The following is a 25252-nucleotide window of genomic DNA, read 5'->3' on the forward strand; positions in this document are numbered from 1 at the left end:
GTGGTGCACAACTTTTAACCATATCTTCTCATTTCAACCAACATCACTAAAACACATATTATCGGGTCATTATCTTATTGCTGTTTGTGGGACCGTGCTGTGTACAAATTAGCTGTATTTCTGTACATTACAATAGTGACTACCTCAGAAGTACGTCACTGGCTGTAAAGCGCTTTGGGCATCCTGAGGTTGTGAAAGGCGCTATATAAATGCAAGTCCTTTCCTTGCCTTTATTTACTTCAAAGGTCACAATCCTTCCTTTATAGTAAAAATTATAGAAATAAAAGTTAATGGTGATTCAGAAGTTTTAATACTTGTAATATAACAATAAATCTATTATGTTGTCCAAAATACAATACACATGGTGCATTTACATACAGATTAAATAAAACACCAATTTAAATGTCAAAACAGAGTATCATATTCAGTTGAGGTAAATTTTAAATTCATTATAGATTACATGACTTGCTCTCTGAACTGTTTAGGCTGCCCAAGATATTCCTCCCGAAGACATCTACAAGTCAAGCTGTACTTAGATTCAAGTATTAATCCCAAAAAGTACAAAACAGAAGTTGAATATAGTGGTATTTCAAATATACTGCAATTTGGCATAGTTTACATATATTGCCTGTTGGTAAACTGTGTGATATATTAAAATATGCTCTACTGCACTTCAGTACAGTATCTCTGCATGTTTATCCAATTCTCTTCCCAGCTCGAACACATTTAAAGGAGACTGGCAAACACTAGCTGTTAGGAGCAGAATACACAGACTGCATTTGAGCTGCTTCAGCTAGCTCGGACTTTATTCTACTACAAATGTACGTCACATCATCTATTTCCTTCATAGCTTGACTACATTTGTCAACAGTAAATGGGCCTTGATCAAATGTATAGTTTCTCTTTGAAGTCTTTCTTACCAACCGTCAAAAATATCAAGTTTTGGGGCACAATTCCTCGACTTGCAATATGGTATTTGGTCAGTTATACCAGAATTACCACCTTAAAAATTACAGACTTGTAAAACATGCAGTTTATTGTAATTTTCTCAGTCACAATATAAAATGCAATTAATTTGAAGTTACAAAACTTTTTCAAACCATTACAAGAAACGGCCTTGCTCGTTTCCCACGCACATGCTTTTTTCTGTCACATCCTGGTCCAGCCATATGAATATTTTGTTTTTGGAGCTACTATACCATAATATTTTCACAGAAATGCATGATCGGAGTTATTCATTACTATAAGATTCATTACTATAAGCATCATGCAAAAGACACATTTTAGAACATGAAGCTGGAGCTGAGGTACTGTATGATTAGTTAGACTAGCATGATACTTTTTGAAAACCAGTTTTACACTAAACAAGCACATGCAGTCCTCGACAGATGATTACTGGCATTTTCTTATGAAATACAACAGTCCCAAGAATACAAATGTCCAATTTTTTTTTACACTTAAGCAAAATTTATCATGGATATATACATTATCAATTTATTTAGAAGTCAATCTTAGTTACACAAAACACTAAGAAATTAAAATCGACCACTTACATTTGAATACAATTAATACAAATACAACTTCAAACTCAACAACTTTTTGTTAACTCTACAAACAAATAGGACACTCAGGAGCTCTGGCAGTACAGTTCTGGTTGCCGTTTATAGCTTACAAGTTTAAATACTGGCTTCGATTGTCATTTGAGCTCTAATTTTCCTTAGTGCACAAGTTCCATATACTCTAGATGGAACACTTTGCACCAACAGAATTTTCTATATCAGGAGAGGTGCGATGGATACAGGACCAGTCCTGCACCATAGAAGCACACCTCAAGCTGACCAATCAACAGCTATAAAATCCATGGTCCAAACCATCCTGCTGGGGAAGGAAAGGAACAAATGGGTTAAATAAAAACCATGTCAGTGCTTCTGTTCGCCAAAGAATTTAAAATAGTAAACAATATAAAAACTTGGTATCCCAGTGCAAGTGTGAAGCATATCAAGTACATCAAGAAAACAAATCCTGTTTTGAAGAGTTTGGGCTCAGATCTGAAAAGGTTCTAACCAATCCATGAAAGCTTTCAAAAAGAACAAGGTGAACTCAGGTATTGGTTTTTTGAAGCCACATTATTAGGCTGTTCAGTGGTAAAATGCAGATATAACTAATACAAAGAATACTTCATTTGTTGTAACAAAAGGTGTATATTTTATGTTAACTGATACTGTAGTACTTATTAGTATTTAAGGTAAACAGAAAGCTATACCAAGTCATGTTTATTTTTAAAAAAATACAAAGAGTATGGGTGTCGGATCCTGTATTATATAGAATCAGAGTAAGCATAAATTGGTAATTGGAAGCTACAAGAAATGCAAGAGCAGTATTTAGTAATGTAGAGTGCTGTAGTAGCAGCAAATAGGGAATGAATAGTTTATGCTGTAAGCATGGTTAGCATTCTAGATTTTATACTGTAGGGATCCATTATTATTCCATTAAAAAAAATCATACATATTTACAAGAATCCCTCCCTTTCCCTCCCCCCTCTCCTCAAAACAATGAATTCTGAGAATTAAAATAAAATACTGTTTGTGGTTGTTGCAAAGGAACTTCCTGGGCAGAGTGCTGAAGAAGATGGTGTGGCATCATCCTTGTCAAAAATTTAGACTGGTCACTTGCTGTACCAGATGACACCTGATGCTACACTTTGTTAACACAAAATAAGGCCCATTCAACTTCTCAATTTGGACAGAGCCTTCAATTATATTTACAGAATGGGAACCAATTCCTTAAAAAGTGTAAATTTTAGTTTCCTCTTAACATCCACGATATTTTTAAGCAAATGCTTTCAGAATGACTACTAAACGCTAATATTTCAATAATGTTAACTTTTTAAAAAAGTTAACATATTGCAGTATTCTAAAGATTATATATGTAAAAATTAAGTGTTACTGTACTGGAAGAAGCTAGTTATTGATTCTTAATAAATAGGAAATTCTGTTCTTATTTATTTTGTTTGCCTCATGCAATTCTTTTGTAGCTCTTCTTGCCATGTTATTCACATTCATCATCAGTGCCATTATTCTTCAATTCCAGTGGTTCTGAGCACCGAGTCTTCTCCCAAAATCCTGCACAATTCATTCAGTCGCTGTTGCATTTGAGGGACTCCAGCCAGTTGAGACTCAAGTCTCTGCTTTTCCTCAGCCAGTGAAAGTCGAGTAGCAGTGTCCAATTGTTCAAATCGCCAACCACCCTCCCCATCAAACTGTAACAAGTGCGTGTGGAACTTCCTACAAAAATAAATCAAATTAACCTTATAAGAATTTCTTCCATTCTACACATACTTAAACTTCCAGACGAAAATAACGTACTGGATTTTTTTTTTTGCTGCTGTTCTGCAACATGATAATTTACTTTGAAAACGTGTATCAGTTTCCTCTACATCATTTCAGTAACTCAACAATAGCCACTTGTATTTCTAAAGCATTGTTGCATTCAGGAAGAAGTCTTAATAGCTTTCAATAACGATCATGGAAGAGATGATAATTATATCAATACAAGTTGATTTCCTGCAGCATTGCTCACTGAAAAAATTATGTCTCATCCATTAATTTGGTGGATGTTGTACAGATGGATTTTCAGAAGGCATTTGATAAGGTGCCACATAAAAGGTTATTACACAAGATAAGGGCTCATGGGGTTGGGGGTAATACAGTAGCATGGATAGAGGATTGGTTAACTGACCGAAAGAGAGAGTAGAGATAAACGGGTCATTTTCAGATTGGCAGGCTGTAACTAATGGGGTGCTGCAAGGATTAGTGCTGGGGCCTCAGCTATTTACAATCTATATTAATGACCTAGATGAAGGGACCGAGTGTAATGTATCCATGTTTGCTGACGATACAAAGCTAGGTGGGACAGTAAGTTGTGAGGAGAACACAAAGGGCTGGATTTTGATACTGGGGCGGGCTGGGGTCGTGTAATCCGCATTTCGTGTTAGCCACCCGATTCTAAATCGATGTGGGAAAATGATGCCATTTTAACTTAATTAGCCAATTGAGTTCCAACGTGTGGGAACCCATGGCCAATGAGTTTTTCCAGTCTGAAAGTCGCCTCCGATGACATCATCATTGCTGCTGCATTTAAGGTCTGCAACAAGCCTTGCTTATTCTGCAGACTGCCAAGCTTTTGCCCTTGCATGTGAGAGGCACCTGCAGGAAGAATGGCCAGCCCGAGACCTAGGTCTGCACCCCACTTTGATGACGTTGCTCTGCAGGCTTTAGTAGAGGGAGCAAGAGCAAATAAAGAGGTGCTCTTCCCTTCTTCAGGGAGGAAGAAGCCTCCCCAGCAAACCAAGGCTGTGTGGATCCAGGTGGCAGAGGAGGTCAACTCTTTGTCAATAACCCGCAGAACCTGGCTTCAGTGCAGGAAGAGGTTTCATGACCTTCTGAACACTGGAAAAGTGAGTATGAATTTCCCATCACCCTCAATCTGATCCCCATTGCCTCTCCTCACCAGCACTCAGCTTTAGCAATCTCTTCCTCCACATCCCACTTGACACTGACATCCATGCACCCTTACCCATTCTCTCTCTATGGTCACATTCACCTAACTATTCGACTATGCAGCCCTCACACTCCCTATCACAATGATGCAATTACAACTTACAACACACAGGGAGGGCCCTTGGTCTTGCCACCTCACTCCATCTTTGTCTCCTTCTAAGCATCTATGCTATTGATTCTCTACACTCACTCCTTCATTCTCACTCAAACTCCACTTGTCTCCCTCATTGCAGGAAAAGAGAGCTCACAATAAGAGGGAAAGAGTGCGGACAGGAGGAGGGCCACCCTCAGTAGCCCAGCTCACCACCTAGGAGGAGGCGGTCCAAGAGATCGTTGGAGTGGAGGAAGATTCCCAAGTGGGGGACGGACAGACGGGCGCATCACAGCAAGCTGGTGACAGAATAGTTTTCCATCTCTCTCAATGACATTGCATGAGTCGCTGATAATGATTCTGAAGCTCTAACAGATGGACTTATGATCATCTGCAATATGCAATGTGCATGTAACCTTGGCCTCATCTCTGACTCTTTCCTTTACTCCCCCACAGAATCATCGCAAGCACCCGTCCCCACTATCCAGGAGGAAGAGCATGAGCCTCAAGACTCCTCAGAGGAAGCTGCAACCTTTGAGGGCGCAGAGTCAGCAGAATTGACCACACCCAGCACCAGTGCAGACACTCGCACCTTGGAGGTAACATCGCGACATAGAGTAGTGTTGTCACCTGGTGTATCACAGCTCACAAGTGAGCATCAGCAGATTGTGGAGACAGGGACAGCAGTGGAGAGTCCTAGTCGGAGGGCGCAGGACTCTGCCAGCTCGGCTCAGCTGCATGTCGACCCTCTGCCTCTGGGTCCATCCATAAGATCAGCGGTGCTGGAACTCCAGGAAAAGATGCAGGAGTCTCTGGCAGGTTTTGTCTCCAGGGTCGCTGCGAGTGTGCAGCGAATGGAGGAGTCCATTGCAAACATGAGCAGAGCCTTTGTGGAGTCATTGGCGCATGAACGCATGAACACGGAAAGGATGGCAACCTCCATGGAGGTGATCAGTCACCAGAGTGCAGAAAACATGATGAGTGTTCTGAATAGAATGACATCTCTGGAGGAGCGATGGTCGTCTATTGAACAGAGAAACCAGACCTTCATGGAAGTCCTTCCGAGTAGGACTGCCAGTGCAGAGACGGGTCCCCATGGCTCCCCTGATGTGCAGCAAGGTGCTCTCAAGCCACTTGCAAGCGCTGAGGGGAACCTGATCCATGGGAGGGAAGTTGGTGGCAGAAATCAAGGAAGTTGGGGCTCCTCTCCAAGCGCTCACACTTCCATGCCACTGCAGAGCCCTCGGTCAGAGCCCCACCAGAGTCCACACCCGTCTGAGATCAGTGTCGCAACCCCTGCACAGCCGCAGGAGCAGCAGACTGTTGGCGAGCCCTCACAGGCTCGCAACCCCAGAGGACGCCCGCCAAAGGTGTCGAGACAGGAGCAGCAAGAAAGTGAGCAAGGGGCCTCCACATCTGCTGAAGCCACAGGGGAAGCACCACGTAGGAGCACGCGTAAGAGAAAGATACTGCACAAATAGTCACAAGGGTAGTCACTTGGGTAAAATTTGGTGTTTTATGTTAAAAAGCCATCAGATGATTACTGTAAATAAAAAATCTGATGGCTACTGCTGTAGTTGTGGCATGTATCATTTTGCGAATGGGACTTCCACATTGAGGGTTTAGGATTACTTGCAATTGTCAGTATGGTGGTCAAATTGCTAGGAATCCGCTGGTTCTTGGCCACTGTCGATGCTCAGGTAAGAAGCTGCGAGGCAAAAGTGCTTGATTGGCTAGGCTAAGCAAATCTGGCCAAGATGAGTGCATTCCTTGCATCCCGGGCAGCAATGTTCTCGCGTACTGCTGTCGCTGGTTGATGGGCCTCTGCAAGATGTTCGTTTTCACTCTCCTCCTCGTCCGCCTCCTCATCTGAGGAGGATATGCGACGAGCCACTTGGTCCTCAGGAATCTGCAAGCCACGACATTGTGCCATGTTGTGAAGTGCACAGCAAACCACGACGATTCTGGAGACCCTGGCTGCTGAGTACTGCAGGGCTCCACCTGATCTATCCAGGCATCTGAAGCGCATCTTCAGCAAACTGATGGTTTGCTCGATTATGGCTCTAGTGGACATGTGGCTGGAGTTGTAGCTCTCCTCAGCTTCGTTGGATGGGCTCCTCAACGGCGTCATTAGCCACGTCTTCAGGGGATAGCCCTCGTCTCCAAGTAGCCGTCCGTTAAGTTGGTTTGGCGGACTGAATAGCGGAGGCACACTAGACTGGCGCAGTATGAAGGAGTCATGGCAACTGCCAGGGTACTTGGCACAAACATGCAAAATTTCCTTCTTGTGGTCACACACCAGCTGAATGTTAAGGGAGTGGAAGCCCTTGTGGTTGACAAAAATACCTGGATTGCGATGGGGTGCCTTAGGGGCCACATGTGTGCAGTCAACGATGCCCTGCACCCTTGGAAAGCCTGCCAGATTAGCTAATCCAACCGCACGCGCCGTGACACTTGCTCGATCCTTGTTGAAATGGATGTGATTGTGCGCGAGGGCAAAGAGGGCAGCTGCGTGATGCAACTGTGTGCGGCCGCCTGGGAGATGCCGCTGATGTCTGCTGCTGATCCCTGGAATGAGCCTGAGGCAAAAAAGTTGAGTGCGGTGGTGACTTTGATGGCCACTGGTAAGGGTTGTCCACCTGGTCCTCTGGGCTCCAGGTCTTGTTGCAGCATTGCGCAGATGTCACTCACTAACTCTCGCAAAAGCCTCTGGCACTGCTGCTTAGACATGTTGAGGCAGCTGACCCTGTGTCTGTAGACCCTGTTTGGGGGGGTATCTCCTGCGCCGACGGGCTTCCAGGCGCTGGCCCCTTCTGGCCTGTGCAGCTTCAGGTGGGTGAGCAGCAGCTTGGCGCTCCTGTTGTTGCTGCTGCTGCTGTTCATGGTTCTGCTGGTGCCGCGGCTGGTCTTCGTCCTCATCTGATGTTCAGAAGGGAAGGAAATAAATGCCTCCCATGCTTCTGGTATATGCCCCAGTTGAGGAAGCGCTCAGTCAAGCTGGCGAGAGGGGTTTCCCAAGAGGTCACACTGGAGATGGGTGTCAGGCTCCAAACTTCCACGGCTGTGGTTATGCCTTCTAAAAGGTCCCCCAGACCTGAGACAACAAAGTCCTGCCACCTGCAAATGATGGCTGATCAAATCTCCTATTTAATGGTTAACCTGCAGCTGATAGTCAGCAATCCAATTGTGCTCCCGCCAGGTTTCACCGTCATGTTTCAGAACAGGCGTGCTTCACGTGGGAAAAGGGTTAAAATCAAAATGGCATTATAGAGGCAATTTAGTGCTTGTTAAGGGCCTTAATGGCCTATCCCACCTCTTGGAGGCGGGACGGAGACGGGACCAGTAGACATGATTTAATGAAAATTGCTTGGAGGCAGGATGGACCCGCCCGCCAGTTTTTGCAATTTTAACCCCCCACACACCTCCAATCCCGCCTCAACGGCCCAAAGAGTCTGCAAAGGGATATAGATAGACTAAGTGAGTGGGCAGTAAGGTGGCAGATGGAGTATAATGTAGGGAAATGTGAGGTTATTCACTTTGTTGGTGTTCAGAGAGATTTGGGTGTCCTCGTGCAACACAGAAAGCTAGCTTGCAGGTACAGCAAACAATAAGGAAGGCAAATGGCACGTTGGCCTTTATTGCAAGGGGGGGTTGGAGTATAAGAGTGAGGAAGTCTTGCTACAATTGTACAGAGCCTTGGTGAGACCACACCTGGAGTACTGTGCATCTGGAAGCAAGTGAGGAGAGATAAGGGCGCACTCAGCAATGTTAGGCTACGGCCAGGTACCAGTCGTAGGATGATGTGGCGCAATGAAATACAGAGGATGGGTGGAGTATGGGGAAATGTGGGAAGAAGGCTGGGGTGTGAAACTTGGGAGCACTTACTCAGGGAAAGGCTGGTTCCTGTAAGGATTTATGGGAATATTGGGGTCCATTTAGTCAACATTTAAAAAATAAAATTCATAGTTGATTTACTGGAACTTTTTGGCAATACTTGTTCTCGGTAATTTTGTAAAATTATAAAAAGTTAGGACTGAAGTTTTTTAATTTTTCTGTTGGGAGTCTCCTACAAACATTAACACACTCCTGGGGAACCAAATTCCAAGCACCGCCAGCTACCCAAAGAAAAATAGTGCTTTCACTGCAGAAAATGATAAAATATATATATATATATATATATAAACAGAAATAATGTCCTAGTAAATCAACAAAGAGAGAAAAATATAGACATTTGATACAATGGACCCGAGTTACAGGAATGTAACTTGCTGGAAGAGAAATAACCAACATAATTAAGTGAACTTTCAGTGGGTAAATTCAAATAGACATACACATTTGATGTGTGGAGTTGAACTGACGCATTTTTTAATTTCCATTATCTCAAATGTACATTCATTTAAGGATGTTTCCTGAAACAAGTTCATTTACAGTATTAACTTTTATTGACTCAATAGATCCCAAATGACCCATAATTTGTGACTTCAGCTAAGTCAAATAGATCACCTAAAGTGATGATAACACTTAAAAGGTTGCATTTTAGTATTACATTTTCAATGCATGAATACATATCAAAATCTGTGAAAATGCCAGGAACATATTCTGATTACTATTAATATGCTTAACTATTTATCAGAATAGAGATATATATATATATATATAAAATATTTGATGCAACAGGACAGAGTAAGCATATATTTTTCATTACAGCATTTGTAAGGGGGTAGGTACTCACCATAGAGATGGCCTGTGAGTAATAGAAAGTAATGAGATCCCTGAATCCTTTGCAGTCTGAAATATCTTGCCTTCAACATCAATGCTTACAGCACTTGTGCATTCATCCAGCAATGCATATTTTGGTCTAAACAAATACGTTTAATAAACTTAGTAAAATACAAAAAACACTGGTACATTTGCAATAATGTATACATGAGCCTTTAATTTTGTTTTGATTAAACTGCACCTTTTAACAATCTAACTAGATCTGGCACAAAATTAGGACAAATTTCACACAAGATCAATTTAAGGAAAGCCAATATTCAAACCATAAATTCCACTGCAAAGTGCAGCAAGGATGGGACATTCAACTGTAAATTGCTTTGTCTTATAACACATGAATTGGGAAGCAATGTTTTTGTAAAGATAATTATTTCACTGTTAGTACTATTTCATTCTCCGACATGAAACAGCTGTTTCACTTGATTCTCAGGTGCCCTTTTGCTTGTCTGAGCACAAGTCTGACTTCTACTTCATAGTTACATTTCTTTCTTACTAATTACATAGAGTGTACAGCACAGAAACACTGGTCCATGCCGGTGTTAATGCTCCACCCAAGCCTCCTCCTGCCCCTCTTCATCCAACCCTATTAGCATGAATTTCTATTCCTTTCTCCCTTGTGTGTTTATCTCTTAACTATGTTGTCACTTTTCATCTCAATACGACTGTACCTCTTCACTTCACTACTCTCGCTTTTCCCCCTTGCCTCTTCCTTTTGCCATTTTCCCTATGGGCCCGCACTGCTCCAGCTTGCCAATCTGATCCAGCTAAAAACAAATTTGGCTGTGGTCACTGTCAATTCACTGCAAATATCCAGTCACTGTGAGGCCGTTAAAAAGAAACCTAATTAAGTACAAGGATGCTCTGAATACAAGTCTAAGCACGTTATCCTAGCCCTGTATCTGTAATCTCACATTTGAAATATTTATGTAGTTTTGAAAATCCTTCCTGCAAAAGATAATGAATGAACTGGAAAAGGTTCAGAATTGCGGAGGGGCTAACACAATTTACTTACATCCATTGCAGAAAATAAGATTAAGAGGGAAACATGATCCAAGTCTTTAAAATGCTGAAAACCATGAGTTGCTAGCAGGTTATTTAACTTGGAATGTGAACACAAAACTAGACAATGCAAGTATAAAATTAACAAGTCCCAAGAGGAGATAGCAATGAGATTCCCTCCAATTAGCTTCCTCCAATAGAGTAATGGATATGTTGAACGGACACCCAGCAAAGGCAATTTATGCTGCATCAATTATCATCTTTAAGGCAATAGCAGTGCAACCTCACTTGGAAGTTCTGGGGGAAAGCAAGTGCCGACCACGCACATGAAATGTTGCCATGGTGTTGCAGATGTATGATGGTGCACATTCCTACTTCTACATCATAAAAAAAACAAGACCTGCATAATTCCACAATTAATTATGAGCTGTAGCTAAACTAAAATAAGCTAACCAATTAAAAATAACACCCCAAAAAGGGCTGATGAGATGGTTGATAATAAAGAGAGAGACGATGAATTATGAGAGTAAACTGGCAAGAAATATTAAAACAATGTAAGAGCTTCTACAAGTATATAAAAAGAGAGTAGCTAAAGTAAACATTGGTCCCTTAGAGGATGAGACTGGGGAACGGGGAAATGGCAGAGACTCTGAACAAATATTTTGTATCTGTCTTCACGGTAGAAGACACCAACAACATCCCAATAATGGATAATCAAGGGGCCACAGGGAGGGGGGAACTAAAGACAATCATTATCACTAAGGAAATAGTACTCGGTAAAATAATGGGACTAAAAGGTGATAAGTCCCCTGGACCAGATGGCTTGCATCCCAAGGTCTTAAAAGAAGTGGCTGCAGGGATAGTGGATGCATTGGTTGCAATATACCAAAATTCCCCGGACGCTGGAGAGGTCCCAGTGGTTTGGAAAACCGCAAATGTAACACCCCTATTTAAGAAAGGAGGGAGACAGAAAGCAGGAAACTATAGACCAGTTAGCCTAACATCTGTCATTGTGAAAATGCTGGAGTCCTTCATTAAGGAAGCAGTAGCAGGGCATTTGAAAAATCAAAATGCAGTCAAGCAGAGTCAGCATGGTTTTATGAAAGGGAAATCATGTTTAACAAATTTGCTGGAGTTCTTTGAGGATGTAATGAGCAGGGTGGACAAAGGTGAGCCAGTGGATATGGTGTACTTGGATTTCCAGAAGGCATTACGATAAGGTGCCACATAAAAGGTTACTGCATAAGATAAGAGCTCAAGGAGTTGGGGGTAATATATTAGCATGGAGAGAGAATTGGCTAACTAACAGGAAGCAGAGAGTCAGGATAAATGGGTCATTTTCCGGTTGGCAAACGGTAACTAGTGGGGTGCCACAGGGATCAGTGCTGGGGCCCCAACTATTTACAATCTACATTAATGACTTGGATGAGGGGACCAAGTGTAATGTAGCCAAGTTTGCAGATGATACAAAGATGGGTGGGAAAGCAAGTTGTGCAGAGGACTCAAAGAATTTGCAAAGGGATATGGGCAGGTTAAGTGAGAGGGCAAACATTTGGCAGATGCCAAATTATTATTTAAATGGAGAGAGGTTACAAAATGCTACAGTTCAGAGGGACCTGGGGGGTCCTTGTACATGAAACACAAAAAGTTAGCATGCAGGTACAGCAAGTAAACAAAAAGGCAAATTGAATGTTGGCCTTTATTTCAAAGGGGTTGGAGTATAAAAGCAGGGAAGTCCTGCTACAACTGTACAGGGTATTGGTAAGACCACACCTTGAGTACTGCATACAGTTTTGGTCTCCTTATTTAAAAGGAAGGATATACTTGCATTGGAGGCAGTTCAGAGACGATTCACTAGGTTAATTCCAGAGATGAGGGGGTTGACTTATGAGGAAAGGTTGAGCAGGCTGGGCCTATACTCATTGGAATTTAGAAGAATGAGAGGTGATCTTATTGAAACATATAAGATACTGAGGGGGCTCGACAAGGTAGCTGCAGAGAGGATGTTTCCCCTCGTGGGGAAATCTAGAACTCAGGGGCATAGTTTCAGAATAAAGGGTCACCCTTTTAGAACTGAGATGAGGAGGAATTTATTCTCTCAGAGGGTCGTAAATCTGTGGATTTCTCTGCCGCCGAGAGCTGTGGAAGCTGGGTCATTAAATACATTTAAGGTGGAGATAGACAGATTTTTGCAAGATAAGGGAGTGAAGGGTTATGGGGAGCGGGCAGGGAAGTGGCTTTGAGCCCAAGATCAGCCATGATCTTATTGAATGGCGGAGCAGGCTCGAGGGGCCAAGTGGCCTAACCCTGCTCCTATTTCTTATGATGGGTAGGATCAGGTGTAGACAATGCAAATCTTGAGGAAAATCCCCTCAAAAAATATATTCCTGCAATGTAGATGGGTAGGACCCTGGAGTGTAGAAAACACCGTGCAGCAGCTGTCTGGACCACCCTGCCAAGTGCATTGTGCTTACAGTTAAATCCAGACAATCTATCTACTCTACGTTAAAAATAGAAGATGGCTCATAACATTCCATATAGAATCTGCTACCCCCATAGGTGGTGCGGTGATAGGGCATCTCAAGGTTTTAATGTAACATTAATCCAATAAATTACCACTACTCAGCATGTCCCAACCATGAGCAGATGATCAGGGTGGATCTCGCCACCCCACCCACCTCCATTCCCCTGACAACTGACCCCCAAAAAATGGGGCCCTGGTAGATCACAAGGCCCTCTGGCAAACAGCAACCCCATACCCACTCTGAACTGAACAGATATGGCCCCCCAGCCCCCGTCGGCTGCTGAGGCTGATCTTTGCATCAACAAGACCAAGTCAAGTCTCAACAGACAGAAGGCCTACTCCCTTCCCCCACAGGAAAGATAATCGCTCCTGATGATGGAACCCCACCCCCCCACCAATTGAGATCATAACTGAGCCAGTAACATAGAAGTCTCACCATCCATACCCCAACTGATAATAACTTCAGGACATTGAGGAAGGCAGGGGAGCTCACCACTCAGCTCGCCCAAAGTCTTTGCATTATAAGAAATGAATAACTGTTGAGATTTTCTAAATTGCTCTGTGGGAAAGTCATAATAACAGGGTTCAGCAAATGTCAACAAATTGGAAACAACATTTCAGTTCTGACCTATATGGCAGTATTCCAATAATGGGGCAATTTCTTGACGCAAATGAAATGAAGAAGCGGTCTTCGGAAAACATTCTAGTTGAGTCCTATGGATCACCTTGCTAAACTGTTAAATCAAATAGGCCATTCTATAATAAGGGCTTTCAGTTCACTAACTCTGCAAGCTAAACTAATGCCAAGAACAGTGCAGATTTCCCAAGCAAAAAAACCCTTAAAATCACATGTTTGAAGAGGATCAAACAGTGGGCATCATGTTTCAAGAGGATCAAACAGTGGGCATAGTAACTGGTCAACAACTAAATTAAGGTTCTGAATAGATAGCAATGAGGACCTAACTGGGCACAATTTCCAAACATCTTACATAAAACAGAGTCCCTAAAAACCCAAGTACAGCTGGGTCATTAAAGATTGAAATAGTCACTACAAATACCCAAATAAAATAAGATTTTAAACCATCTTTGAAAAGATTCTGGAGGTACTGTACAATACGCAGGGCATCACCTGAAACAGGACTAGCTGAATTGGAAGAACAGCGTTACACAAACTCTTTACGTTTTTCACTATAATCAGCCCCAGGACATCGCTGCAGGAGTTCCTCAGGACAGTGTCCTAGGTCCAACCATCTTCAGCTGCTTCATCAATGACCTTCCCTCCAGCATAGGGTCAGAAGTGGGGATGTTTGCTGATGATTTCACAGTTTTCAGTTTAATTCACAACTCCTCAGATAATGAAGCAGTCCATGCCCGCATGCAGCAAGACCTGGACAACATTCAGGCTTGGGCTGATAAGTGGGAAGTAACATTCACGTCACACAAGTGCCAGGCAATGACAATCTCCAAGAGAAAGTCTAACCACCTCCCCAAGACATTTAACTGCGTTAACATTGTCGAATCCCCGACCATCAAAATCCTGGGGGTTCACCATTGACCAGAAACTTAACTGGACCAGCCACATAAATACTGTGGCTACCGGAGCAGGTCAGAGGCTGGGTATTCTGCGGCGAGTGTCTCACCTCCTGACTCCCCAAAGCCTTTCCATCATCTACAAGGCACAAGTCAGGGGTGTGATGGAATACTCTCCACTTGCCTGGATGAGTGCAGCTCCAACAACACTCAAGAAGCTCGACACCATCCAGGACAAAGCAGCTCGCTTGATTGGCACCCCATCAACTACCTTAAATATTCACTCCCTTCACCACCAGTGCACCGTGTCTGCAGTGTGTACCATCTGCAAGATGCACTGCAGCACTCGCTAAGGCTTCTTCAACAGCACCTCACAAACCCGTGACTTCTACCATCTAGGAGGACAAGGGCAGCAGGTGCATGGGAACACCACCACCTCAAAGTTCCCTTCCAAGTCACATACCATCCTGACCTGGAAATGTATTGCCGTTCCTTCATCATCACTGGGTAAAAATCCTGGAACTCCCTACCTAACAGCACTGTGGGAGTACCTTCACCACACGGACTGCAGCGGTTAAAGAAGGCGGCTCACCACTACCTTCTCAAGGGCAATTAGGGATGGGCAATAAATGCTGGCCTTGCTAGCGATGCCCACATCCCACAAAAGAATTTTTTAAAAAGTGGTCATCTTTCAATGGCAGGCTGTCAATTGGAACATCTGCGGGTTTGGATGTAATATTTGCCCACCTCCGGTGAGAGAAGATTTCTCCTATGAGAAAGAAGGGTCTTGCCGTTGCTCAATACTACAATGTGTGAGAAACTATGATCTGTCACTTTGTCTGATTGTATCTTTTGAACTACACATGGGATTACTGAAAATAGAGTAAGTACAAACAGACCTTCATTATCAGCAGAATGAGATCATCCAGTGCCCAATATGACTTCACCTCTGTCATTAAACAGAAATACCAGTGCTGATGGCTGTCTGAAGGAGCAAATAGGTCTATCTTCAAATGTGTTGGACAGCATCATCTTCCACTTCTGAGGATGAATTGTGAGATAAGCATCTACATCTATACTTAGCCCATGCAATTCTGAGCATAGAAAGCATTTCAAGGTCCAGACACCAGTATTTGAGTAGAACTGTACCTTGATAAAAGGATTGAGAGCAACTTCCATGCTTCATGTTGAAGTTGCAACTACTGTAGTATTATCTGACCAAATGTAAATCAATTTGACTCATACTGTGAAAGTTTTCGATGGCTTGCCTTACTTTCTCTAGTTCTAATCAATTGTTGTGGGAGGACCACTCTATTATCTATTTGCCCTAAGACCAGTTCCCTTGCAAATGACAGCCCTATCCTGTCAAGGGTGCATCTGTTACCACTGTCAATGGTGGGGAAAACTGCTACAGGGGAATTACCATCCTATAATGTGCAGAGGATGCTAACAAAGAAGAATTATGGGCCTAGAAATTGGATATGACCCGAAAACGGACATTGTCATGGGCCAGCGCTATTTGGTTGCGCCCGTTCAAAGTGCTGCAGGCAGAACGCAAAATTCGTGCTGCCTGCTCATTTACATGATTGGAGTGCTGATCTCAGCGCTAAATGCGCTGCTGGTTGGCTTAGCACTCAACATGTGGGCCAATATCGGGTGCAGTCTAATGCCCAGTAATGTTTGGCCTCGGCTCTCTCCACTACTTAAAAGGGAGGTGCTTTGATGCAGCAGCACCTCAGTATCATTGGAGTTTGAAGACATAGCTCAGTAGCAACACAGAGAAGGTGCCTGAAGAGTCTCGGATGTGGCTCTCGAGGCATTGGTAGCGGCAGTGGAAAGCGGGGTGTCCTGCGTCCGCAGGAAGCCAACAAAGCACACCTGCAGAAGGCTATGGTCAAAGTGAGTGAAGGTTTCAGCAAATGCCATATCCCACCATCTTCACACAAGCCTCATACATTGCTCAATGCACCACATCACTCACTTAGCAAAAATCTCTACCTATCACCACTCATACTTCACAATCATAGCTCAGTAGCTTCAAATGCACTATAATGTGGATAAATGTGAGGTTAACCACTTTGGTGGCAAAAACAGGAAGGCAGATTATTATTTGAATGACAATAGATTGGGAGAAGGGGAAGTGCAAAGAGACCTGGGTGTTCTTGTGCACCAGTCGCTGAAGGTAAGCATGCAGGTGCAGCAGGCGGTTAAGAAGGCAAATGGTATGTTGGCCTTCGTAGCAAGAGGGTTCGAGTACAGGAACAAGGATGTCTTGCTACAGCTGTACAGGGCCTTGGTGAGACCGCACCTTGAGTATTGTGTGCAGTTTTGGTCGCCTTACCTGAGGAAGGACGTTCTTGCCATGGAAGGAGTACAGCGAAGATTCACCAGGCTGATACCTGGGATGGCAGGAATGACGTATGAGGAGAGATTGTGTCGATTGGGCTTATACTCACTGGAGATTAGAAGATTGAGAGGGGATCTCATCGAAACATATAAAATTCTGTCAGGCCTGGACAGACTAGATGCAGGAAGGATGTTTCTGATGGCCGGGGAGTCCAGAAGCAGGGGTCATAGTCTAAGGATAAGGGGTAAGCCATTTCGGACTGAAATGAGGAGGAATTTCTTCACCCAGAGAGTGGTGAACCTGTGGAATTCTCTGCCACAGAGGGCGGTGGAGGCCAGTTCATTAAATATATTCAAAAAGGAGCTGGATATATTTCTTAAGGCTAAAGGGATATGGGGAGAAGGCAGGGACAGGGTACTGAATTTGGATGATCAGCCATGATCTCATTGAATGGCGGAGCAGGCTCGAAGGGCCGAATGGCCTACTCCTGCTCCTATCTTCTATGTTTCTATGTTTCACCCTCACAACCGTACCATTGCTGCAACACTCACATCTCACTCCATGCACACACTGAGAGCTATTCAACTATGGCAGACACATCACCCAAACACAGTGCACCACACTCACTGACCTCGATGGGGCGGCCTTCAGAAGAGTAATGGGCATGCACACGGAAATGCTAGATGCAATGGCAAGCCCGCCAGAGAGCCTTTTGTCGGTGTCAAGGAGCATGGAGGAGTCTGGCTCCAACATTGGACAGGGCTTTACGCAGAGCTTGGAGCCCATGATTTCCAGGCTAGAAATGATGGACAAATCCAGGAGAGACCTTGTGGATCCAGCCATGATGCTGCAAGTGATGGGTAATGTTGCGGCTTCCATTGCAGCACAGGCGGAAGTGACCCAACATCTCACTGCTGCAGTGGAAGCTCAGACTGCTGCCGTCGGGGCTGGGTTTACAAGTCTTGAAAGGGGCTTGCAGGGTGTCGCAGCAGGCAAGAGTCTGTCCTCCCACACATTGCTAGGAGTGCTGAGGTGCCACCCCGGGGCAATGGCAGTGGGTCTGTGGAGCAAGAACCTGCTGTCCTCTCAGGATGACAGCCTTCCTACTCCCACCACTACCACTCGGCCATGGCCATTGCCCTTGCCGATGCCTGTCAGCCAGCCAGCCCAGACTGCTGTCGCCCATGCCGAAGTGGTGCTGTCCACAGCCGGCCTTCTAAGCTCACAGCTGATTGAGGTCGTCTTGCAAGGCAATCTGTAGTCTCTCCCACGGAAATTCAGCAGCCTTCCACCAGCCATGCTGTAGCCACTGGGGGAGCACTGCATAGGAGCACCAGAGTAGGAAAGGGCACACAAATGACAGGCACTAAGGAATTGCACAAGGATGATTAGTTGATATTGTACTATTAATTGAATACAGGAAACTTTGGTTTATCCGGAGGTTAATTGTCCGGAATGCTCGATCCACCGGCAAAGTTCAGGAGTCGGTTCAGTAAGTTTTTTTTCTTTTCGTTGCTTTTTTTTCCCCACCAGTCAGGCTCTGCAAGGTCTAGCTAAAGCTGTTGCTTAGCTAGAGACGCTTGCAAGCTACGGCCGACTGTTTAGAAGCAACAGGGTTTGTTGCTAGATACGGAGCTCAAAAGCTCCGTATGTTTTAACATTAGCGCTGGTTTGTCTGGCAGTTTTGATGGGACGGCAACAGCTCGGTCCCGGATATCAAAGTTTCCTGTACATATATGTATTAATTTTGTTTGGAATGTTTGTTTTGTGGTGGCTCTCATTTCAGCTTTGTGCCCAGGAGGACGCGGTGATGTTCCGTGACAGAGGGATGGTATGACGGGGATGTGGCGAGCAACGGGGATCTGGGGTTTCATTAATTGTAATCGAAGTCTGATGAGTCATTCACGGAGAGCCCATCTGGAAGGGGGATATTCTGCCCGCCTCCTCCCTTCCTACTCGTCCTCCTCCTCTTCCTCCAAAGGTGGTCCCGCAATCCCTGCCGGCAAGGACTGTGGCCTCATGATGGCCAAGTTGTGAAGTGTGCAGCAAACCACCACGAAATGGGACAGCCGCTTCGGCGAGTACTGGAGGGCTCCTCCCGCATGGTCAAGGCAGCGGAACCGTTGCTTCAGCAGCCTGATGGTCTGCTCGATGATGTTCCTGGTGGAAGCATGGCTCTCATTACGTGAGTACTGGTCAGGAGTGCTGGGGTTGCAGAGGGGAGTCATTGGCCAGGTCCAGGGCAGATAGTTCTCGTCTCAGAGCAGCCACCCTTAGGTTTTGACGTGGTGACTGTAAGATTGCTAGCACACCGGACTGACACAGGATGAAGTCATCAGGGCTGCTGTCAGGATAGCAGGCATTGACCATCAGGATGCGCTGGGTGTGGTCGCACAACTGCACAGTGAGAGTGGTAGCCTTTGCGGTTATGGAAGATCTCAGAATTGGTATACAGCACCCGCAAGGCCACGTGTGAGCAGTCGATGCCACCCTGGGGAAACCGGCTATTCTGGCAAAGCCACATGTGTGCTCCTCCTGCTTTTCTCTGCTCAGAGAGAAGACAACATAGTCCCTTCTCCTGGTGTAGAGAGCCTCAATGAGAGGCACAGCAGGATGAGGTTGAGAGTGACTTTGTACTAACGTTTTGTGATCCACTGAGATCATTGAAACGTTTACGGCACTGCACCCAGGTCCTCCTAACCACATCCCTGCTTGTGCCCTCCTCTGCAATGTGCAACCAGGCTGTGTTGATCTCCTGGGGAAGTCTCTTCTGCCCATGGGAAGGGAAGAGGACCTTCCTGCGTGCTATGGAGGGAGTCATGGGAGAGCCTGGGTGCAGCCGTGCACCTCTGTGCAGTGCTTGTCAGTGTTTGCAGCACCTCAATGCTCTAGAATACTGACAGCACAAATGTCAAATTAAAGTTGGCCATGGTGCCTTTAAGGAAACCGGCTGATGACGAGTCATCAAATGATGTCACCAGACCCGCTTCCTCAAATTGGCCAGGAAATGAGCTTGGCGGGCTTAACAAGCCCAATCTCGGGAAATTCATTTCAGAGGCCGGGTTAGAGCCAGCAGCGGAGTCGGGACCCGCCACCGATGTCGCCCACCACAGTTCCTAAAATCGCGGCCAAAGTGTCAGTTGTAGCTCAGTGGGTAGCACTCTCGCCTCTGAGTCAGAAGGTTGTGGGTTCGAGTCCCACTCCTGAAACTTGAGCACAAAAATCTAGCCTGACACTTCAGTGCAGTACTAAGGGAGTGCTGCACGGTCAGAGGTGCCGTCTTTCGGATGAGACGTTAAACCGAGGCCCCGTCTGCTCGCTCAGGTGGATGTAAAAGATCCCGTGGCACTATTTCGAAGGAGAGCAGGGGAGTTATCCCTGGTGTCCTGGTCAATATTTATCCCTCAATCAACATCACTAAAACAGGTTATCTGATCATTATCACATTGCTGTTTGTGGGAGCTTGCTATGCCCAAATTGGCTGCCGTGTTTCCTACATTATAACAGTGACTACACTTTAAAAAAAGTACTTCATTGGCTGTAAAGCGCTTCGGGTCGTGAAAGGCGCTATATAAATGCAAGTCTTTCTTTCTTTCTGTGGCAAAATGAAACTAGACTCCATTATTCAGTACAGAATTGCACGAACACTTCAACTAACAGCTGTCTGTGTTAATCTGCTTCATCAGTCTGTGTGCCACTATATGGTCAATTTCTAACTAGTGACAAACGTCTTCAACAGAATTTAAAAAAAAATTAAAGTAGTCATTGCGCATTATAATTTTAAAAATGCTTGTTACCAGTCTTTTATGGAGAACCTTTCACAATATCAGGCATAACCAATAGTTTGCTGGGTACACTCCATTAGTTTCTCCCATACATTTTGTAATACAGTAGATGAAACATTTTTGTACTTCCTAATTAAGAAATATTCTACCGACATGATCTAATGTCCAGAGAACATTGGCACATTGGAGGTACACTTCAATAGTTATGAATTGTCACAAGGGAATATGTTTTTAAAAATGTTATTGTCTCATCTTCTGGACTCTTCCCTTGTCGAGCTTCAAGCGGAACCTGCTCCTAAGCTTCTGCCAATACCACTCTCGAGCCAAGCACTAAGGGGAGAATGAGAGTAGCCCATAGTGACAGGCTGTCTCAATTATACTCAATGGGGGATCAGGAACTGAGTCTAGGTAATTGTGGAAGAACATGTTATAATACTACGTGGCATAGCACATTAAAACAGCAATACTCTACAGCCTGGAAAACACACTGCTAAATTAAAGAACACTACAGATAATAATAATGATAATGAAAAATACATGTTGAAATATAATTAGTTTGGTATGACATATGACCAACATAGGATTACAGTAAAAAGAGTTTAATTTACATGCCATTTAATAAGCACCCGTGTTCGTTTTGACCAATTTGGCAAGTAGCTTCCAATGTTTACCTCACACCCCACTCACTTGTGATAAAACATTCGTGCCATGCCCATCCTTTGTTTCTCACCCCCAGACAAGACATCCTTCCAATCGGTAACTGCATCCCATCCTACAGCAACAGGAAAGAAAACACAATGTAAACTGCATTGTAGGTACTATAAAAAAAAAAATCAAAATTCTGTCAAATTAAACATTGCATTTAGTAAAACTAAGCATCTTTTCTATTGTTAAAAATAGAGTAGAATTTTCATCTTTTATTGCTAGCATTTAACTTGCCCAAATCTATCACATGTATTTGTTCTGGAATGGAATGTATTTTCCTCCTCCCCTCCAACATAAGCTCTACCCCGGTTGCCATTTTAAGATTGCCATCACTGGAAAAACACTTGAATGTTAAATTTTGTTTATTGAAAAATAAAACAATACATCCTGGGGAAAGAACCCATGACCCTGATTTGAACTGGGGGCCAGTTTTCGGCTGGCGCGTTTTGATGTCAGTTCAAAACTCACCCGTTGCAGCAAAAGTGAGGCCTGAGGTATTTTAACTACCATTTCCTGCTCAGGTGTACTGTTAAAAATTGCAGTTGGATCCAGAGGACGACCCGAGGTCAGACGTGCTAAAAATTACCCGCCGACTTTGAGTGGGTGTCCTTGCTACCTGCGGTAAAAATCCCGGGAGTTAGCTCCTGCCGGCTCCAGGTTGGATAACTGACCTGGGAGATTTTAAACTGCCCAGCCTGATGATCTCAATTTTTTCACCTATTGCATTTACACCAACTTGCAGCAGATTTTCGTGCAACTGATCATTTCATCCTTTGTGTTATGGGATAATTATGCTATCTGATCCAGTGAGACCTGGCATCTCCCCTTTCATATGGCACAAATATTAGGTTCCCAGTGTCTAATGTAGTGGTGGCAATATCATTGTTACCTGCACTGGAGCAAACCTTCCATTAGCATTAAAACACAGAGTAAAATAATTTTTTCCCGTCTCTTTCGCTCTAAAGTGTCTACATTTTGGATGGGGCATCCCTAATGAAGGCGTCCACCCAAAGTGTTAATCTATCTTTCTCTTTCGGAGACTAATGATCTGCTGTGAATTTCCAGCATTTATTATTTTTGGATGGACTCTCTTCACACATATAGGCTATTTTGCACAGGAGTTGCAGATGTTGAATTATGTGAAAGTTAATATTTCAGGATTATCCATCTCTTTTCTCTCTATTATGCATTCTAGAGTTTTATTAAAATACATTGATTTATTCTGACCTAATACTTTTCCTATGTTTAATGTCCATCTGGAATAAGTTCCCTCTCGCCCCAGAAAAACCCACATATTATTAGACATTTTAGATGCAGCTGATTCTGCACTTGGACAGTTGTTAGTGGATGAAAGAACCCTTTTTTAACTTTTACTTTCCCTTTCCCCTATACACTTCATCATCATTACTCTAAAGGAGAGAGTAACTGGATCACTAGTTGTGACGCTAGAATGAGTCATCTAGGGAAAAAGTCCAGGTTGACTTGCCCTCTGCTTGCCCTTCTGGGAAGCAGATGGTCTCCTTTCAGTGCTCTTCCCAACCCTTTCCCCCGCCCCCATCGATCCCACTATCACCAGCTAAACTAAGATTAGGAAATCACTGGAGAATGAACTTTAGGCATGAATACACATCCTAGCACTATACGTGTATAATTCAATACATTAAAATGTTGCATCACAAGCTAGCCCTGAATTAATGTAACTTGGAAATATTTTGGGAAAATTGAGCTTTATTTTGTGGTGGAATTTTGGGGACGAGCAAAAGAAAAATTGCAGTTTTTAATTCTACATGATATTCACATCTACATGTTTTTTTTACTGTGCCTGGTTTTGATATTACCAACTACCATTATTAATAGCCCACAAAATAACTTAATTAACTATGAATTTTAAAAAAAACACTTGCACAAACTTTGTAGCTCCACCTTTCCCTGACACTCAATATAGGTTGATCGTACCTTGAACACTAAATTGAGTTGCAGTTGCTCAATCTAAATTACTGCAAAGATTTTTTGTCCTTTTGCGTTAATGATTGCTGCCGAAGCTTTAATGTAAATAAGGTGAATGTTTTGCTGAGAGGAGATACAGTCGCTCAAAAGGAAATATATTTGTTCCAAACAGAATATTTTCTTGTAGAAAATGCTATTTTAAAAAAAACTCGCAGTCATTTTCCGAACCTGTGACTGTACGTAATCAAGTTTTTCAGCTTATTGCCTGAATCCTTAAGCTATTTTACTAGCTGAAAGAAGCACTCTTTCCTTTGTACCATTTATTTAAAGACTGAGGTGCTGGAAGGATCTCTTTCCATAAGGTCTTGTCTTGGATTACCTCCTCAGATCTTTTAATGGGACCAGCAACGGAAAAACTAAATCTAAGAATTGGCATACACAGCAACAATAAAGCTCTAAGCACTTGGGATCAGAAACAAAGGAATAGGAAGAACAGTATTTTGCATACGGAGTGATCTCGCTCAGACAGCGAGGAACAACACAAAGAGGAAAAGGTAGAAAATGCAACATTCATCCTCATTTATTCTTCCACTACACATAAATGACCTATACCAAGTTAGTACAGTACTGGAACAGCAGTGGGTTACTCTGATTTAATATTTGGGCTAGCTTGGAACACAGATGTGTAAAAGATTTTTTTATCTTTAGCGTGCATTTCAAAATAACGATCAGTAAAGGAAGCTTTTTCCATGTAGCTGCTTTGCAGATAAAGTATGGCCAAAACATATGTAAAATAAACCTTTACTTTATCTGCTAACATAGGAACAGGAGTAGGACATTTAACCCCATGAGCCTGTTCTGCCATTCAATGAGATCATGACTGATCTGTGACCTAACTCCACATCCATTAATACCTTTGGTTAACAAAAATCTCTCAATCTCAGATTTAAAATTCACAATTGACCCAGCATCAACTACCATTTGCAGAAGAGAGTTCCAAACTTCTACCACCCTTTGTGTAGAAGTGTTTCCTAACTTCACTCCTGAAAGGCCTGGCTCTAATTTTTAGATTATGCCCCCTAGTCCTAGATTCCCCAACTAGTGGAAATACTTTCTCTCTATCTACCCTATTGGTTCACATTAATGTCTTAAACTTCGATCAAGTTACCCCTTAATCTTCTAAATTCCTGGGAAAACAACTCGAGTTGTGTCATGTTGCCCCTTGGTGACATCATTCGAAAACACAGTTTGTTTCCACATGTATGCTGACGACACCCAGCTCACTACCACTTCTCTCAACCCCCTCTACGGTCTCTAAATTGTCAGACTGCTTGTCCGACATACAGTTCTGGATGAGCAGAAATTTTCCCCAATTAAATATTGGGAAGACCGAAGCCATTGTTTTCGGTCCCCGCCACAAACTCCGTTCTCTAGCCACCGACTCCATCCCTCTCCCTAACATCTGTCTGAGGCTGAACCACATTGTTTGCAACCTTGGTGTCATATTTGACCCTGAAATGAGCTTCCGACCACATATCCACAGCATAACTAAGACCTCCTATTTCCAGCTCCTTAACATCACCTGTCTCCGCCCTAGCCTCAGCTCATCTGCTGCTGAAGCCCTCATCCATGCCTTTGCTAACTCTAGACTTGACTATTCCAACGCACTCCTGGCTAGCCTCCCACATTCTACCCTACATAAACTTGAGGTCACCCAAAACTCGGCAGCCCATGTCCTAACTCGCACCAAGTTCCGTTCACCCATCATCCCTGTGCTCGCTGACCTACACTGGCTCCCTGTTCAGCAACAATTTCAAAATTCTCAATCTTGTTTTCAAATCCCTCCATGGCCTCGCCCTTCCCAATCTCTAATCTCCTTCAGCCCCACAACCTCCCCAATATATCTGTGCTCCTCTAATTCTGCCCTCTTGAACATCCCTGATTATAATCGTTCAACCATTGGTGGCCGTGACTTCTGTTGCCTAGGTC

General features: G+C 43.7%; 1 protein-coding gene across 1 annotated transcript in view; it reads right to left on the reverse strand.

The window, feature by feature from the left end:
• Nucleotides 1–291: 291 nt before the first annotated feature.
• The window catches only part of LOC147105621 (ATP-binding cassette sub-family D member 2-like), a 112161-nt gene continuing 87200 nt past the window's right edge, over nt 292–25252 (reverse strand). The window contains exons 8-10 of the mRNA XM_086010169.1: nt 21299–21383; nt 9383–9508; nt 292–3284 (exon numbers count right to left, since the gene is read on the reverse strand). Coding sequence (XP_085866295.1) covers nt 3074–3284; nt 9383–9508; nt 21299–21383 — 422 coding nt within the window. The 3' untranslated portion in view covers nt 292–3073. The remainder of the gene's footprint in view (nt 3285–9382; nt 9509–21298; nt 21384–25252) is intronic.

Source organism: Somniosus microcephalus, chromosome 17, assembly GCF_052327205.1.
Source record: "Somniosus microcephalus isolate GS21.2 chromosome 17, FLI_Smic_1.0, whole genome shotgun sequence".
In the NCBI taxonomy this organism is placed as follows: Eukaryota; Metazoa; Chordata; class Chondrichthyes; order Squaliformes; family Somniosidae; genus Somniosus; species Somniosus microcephalus.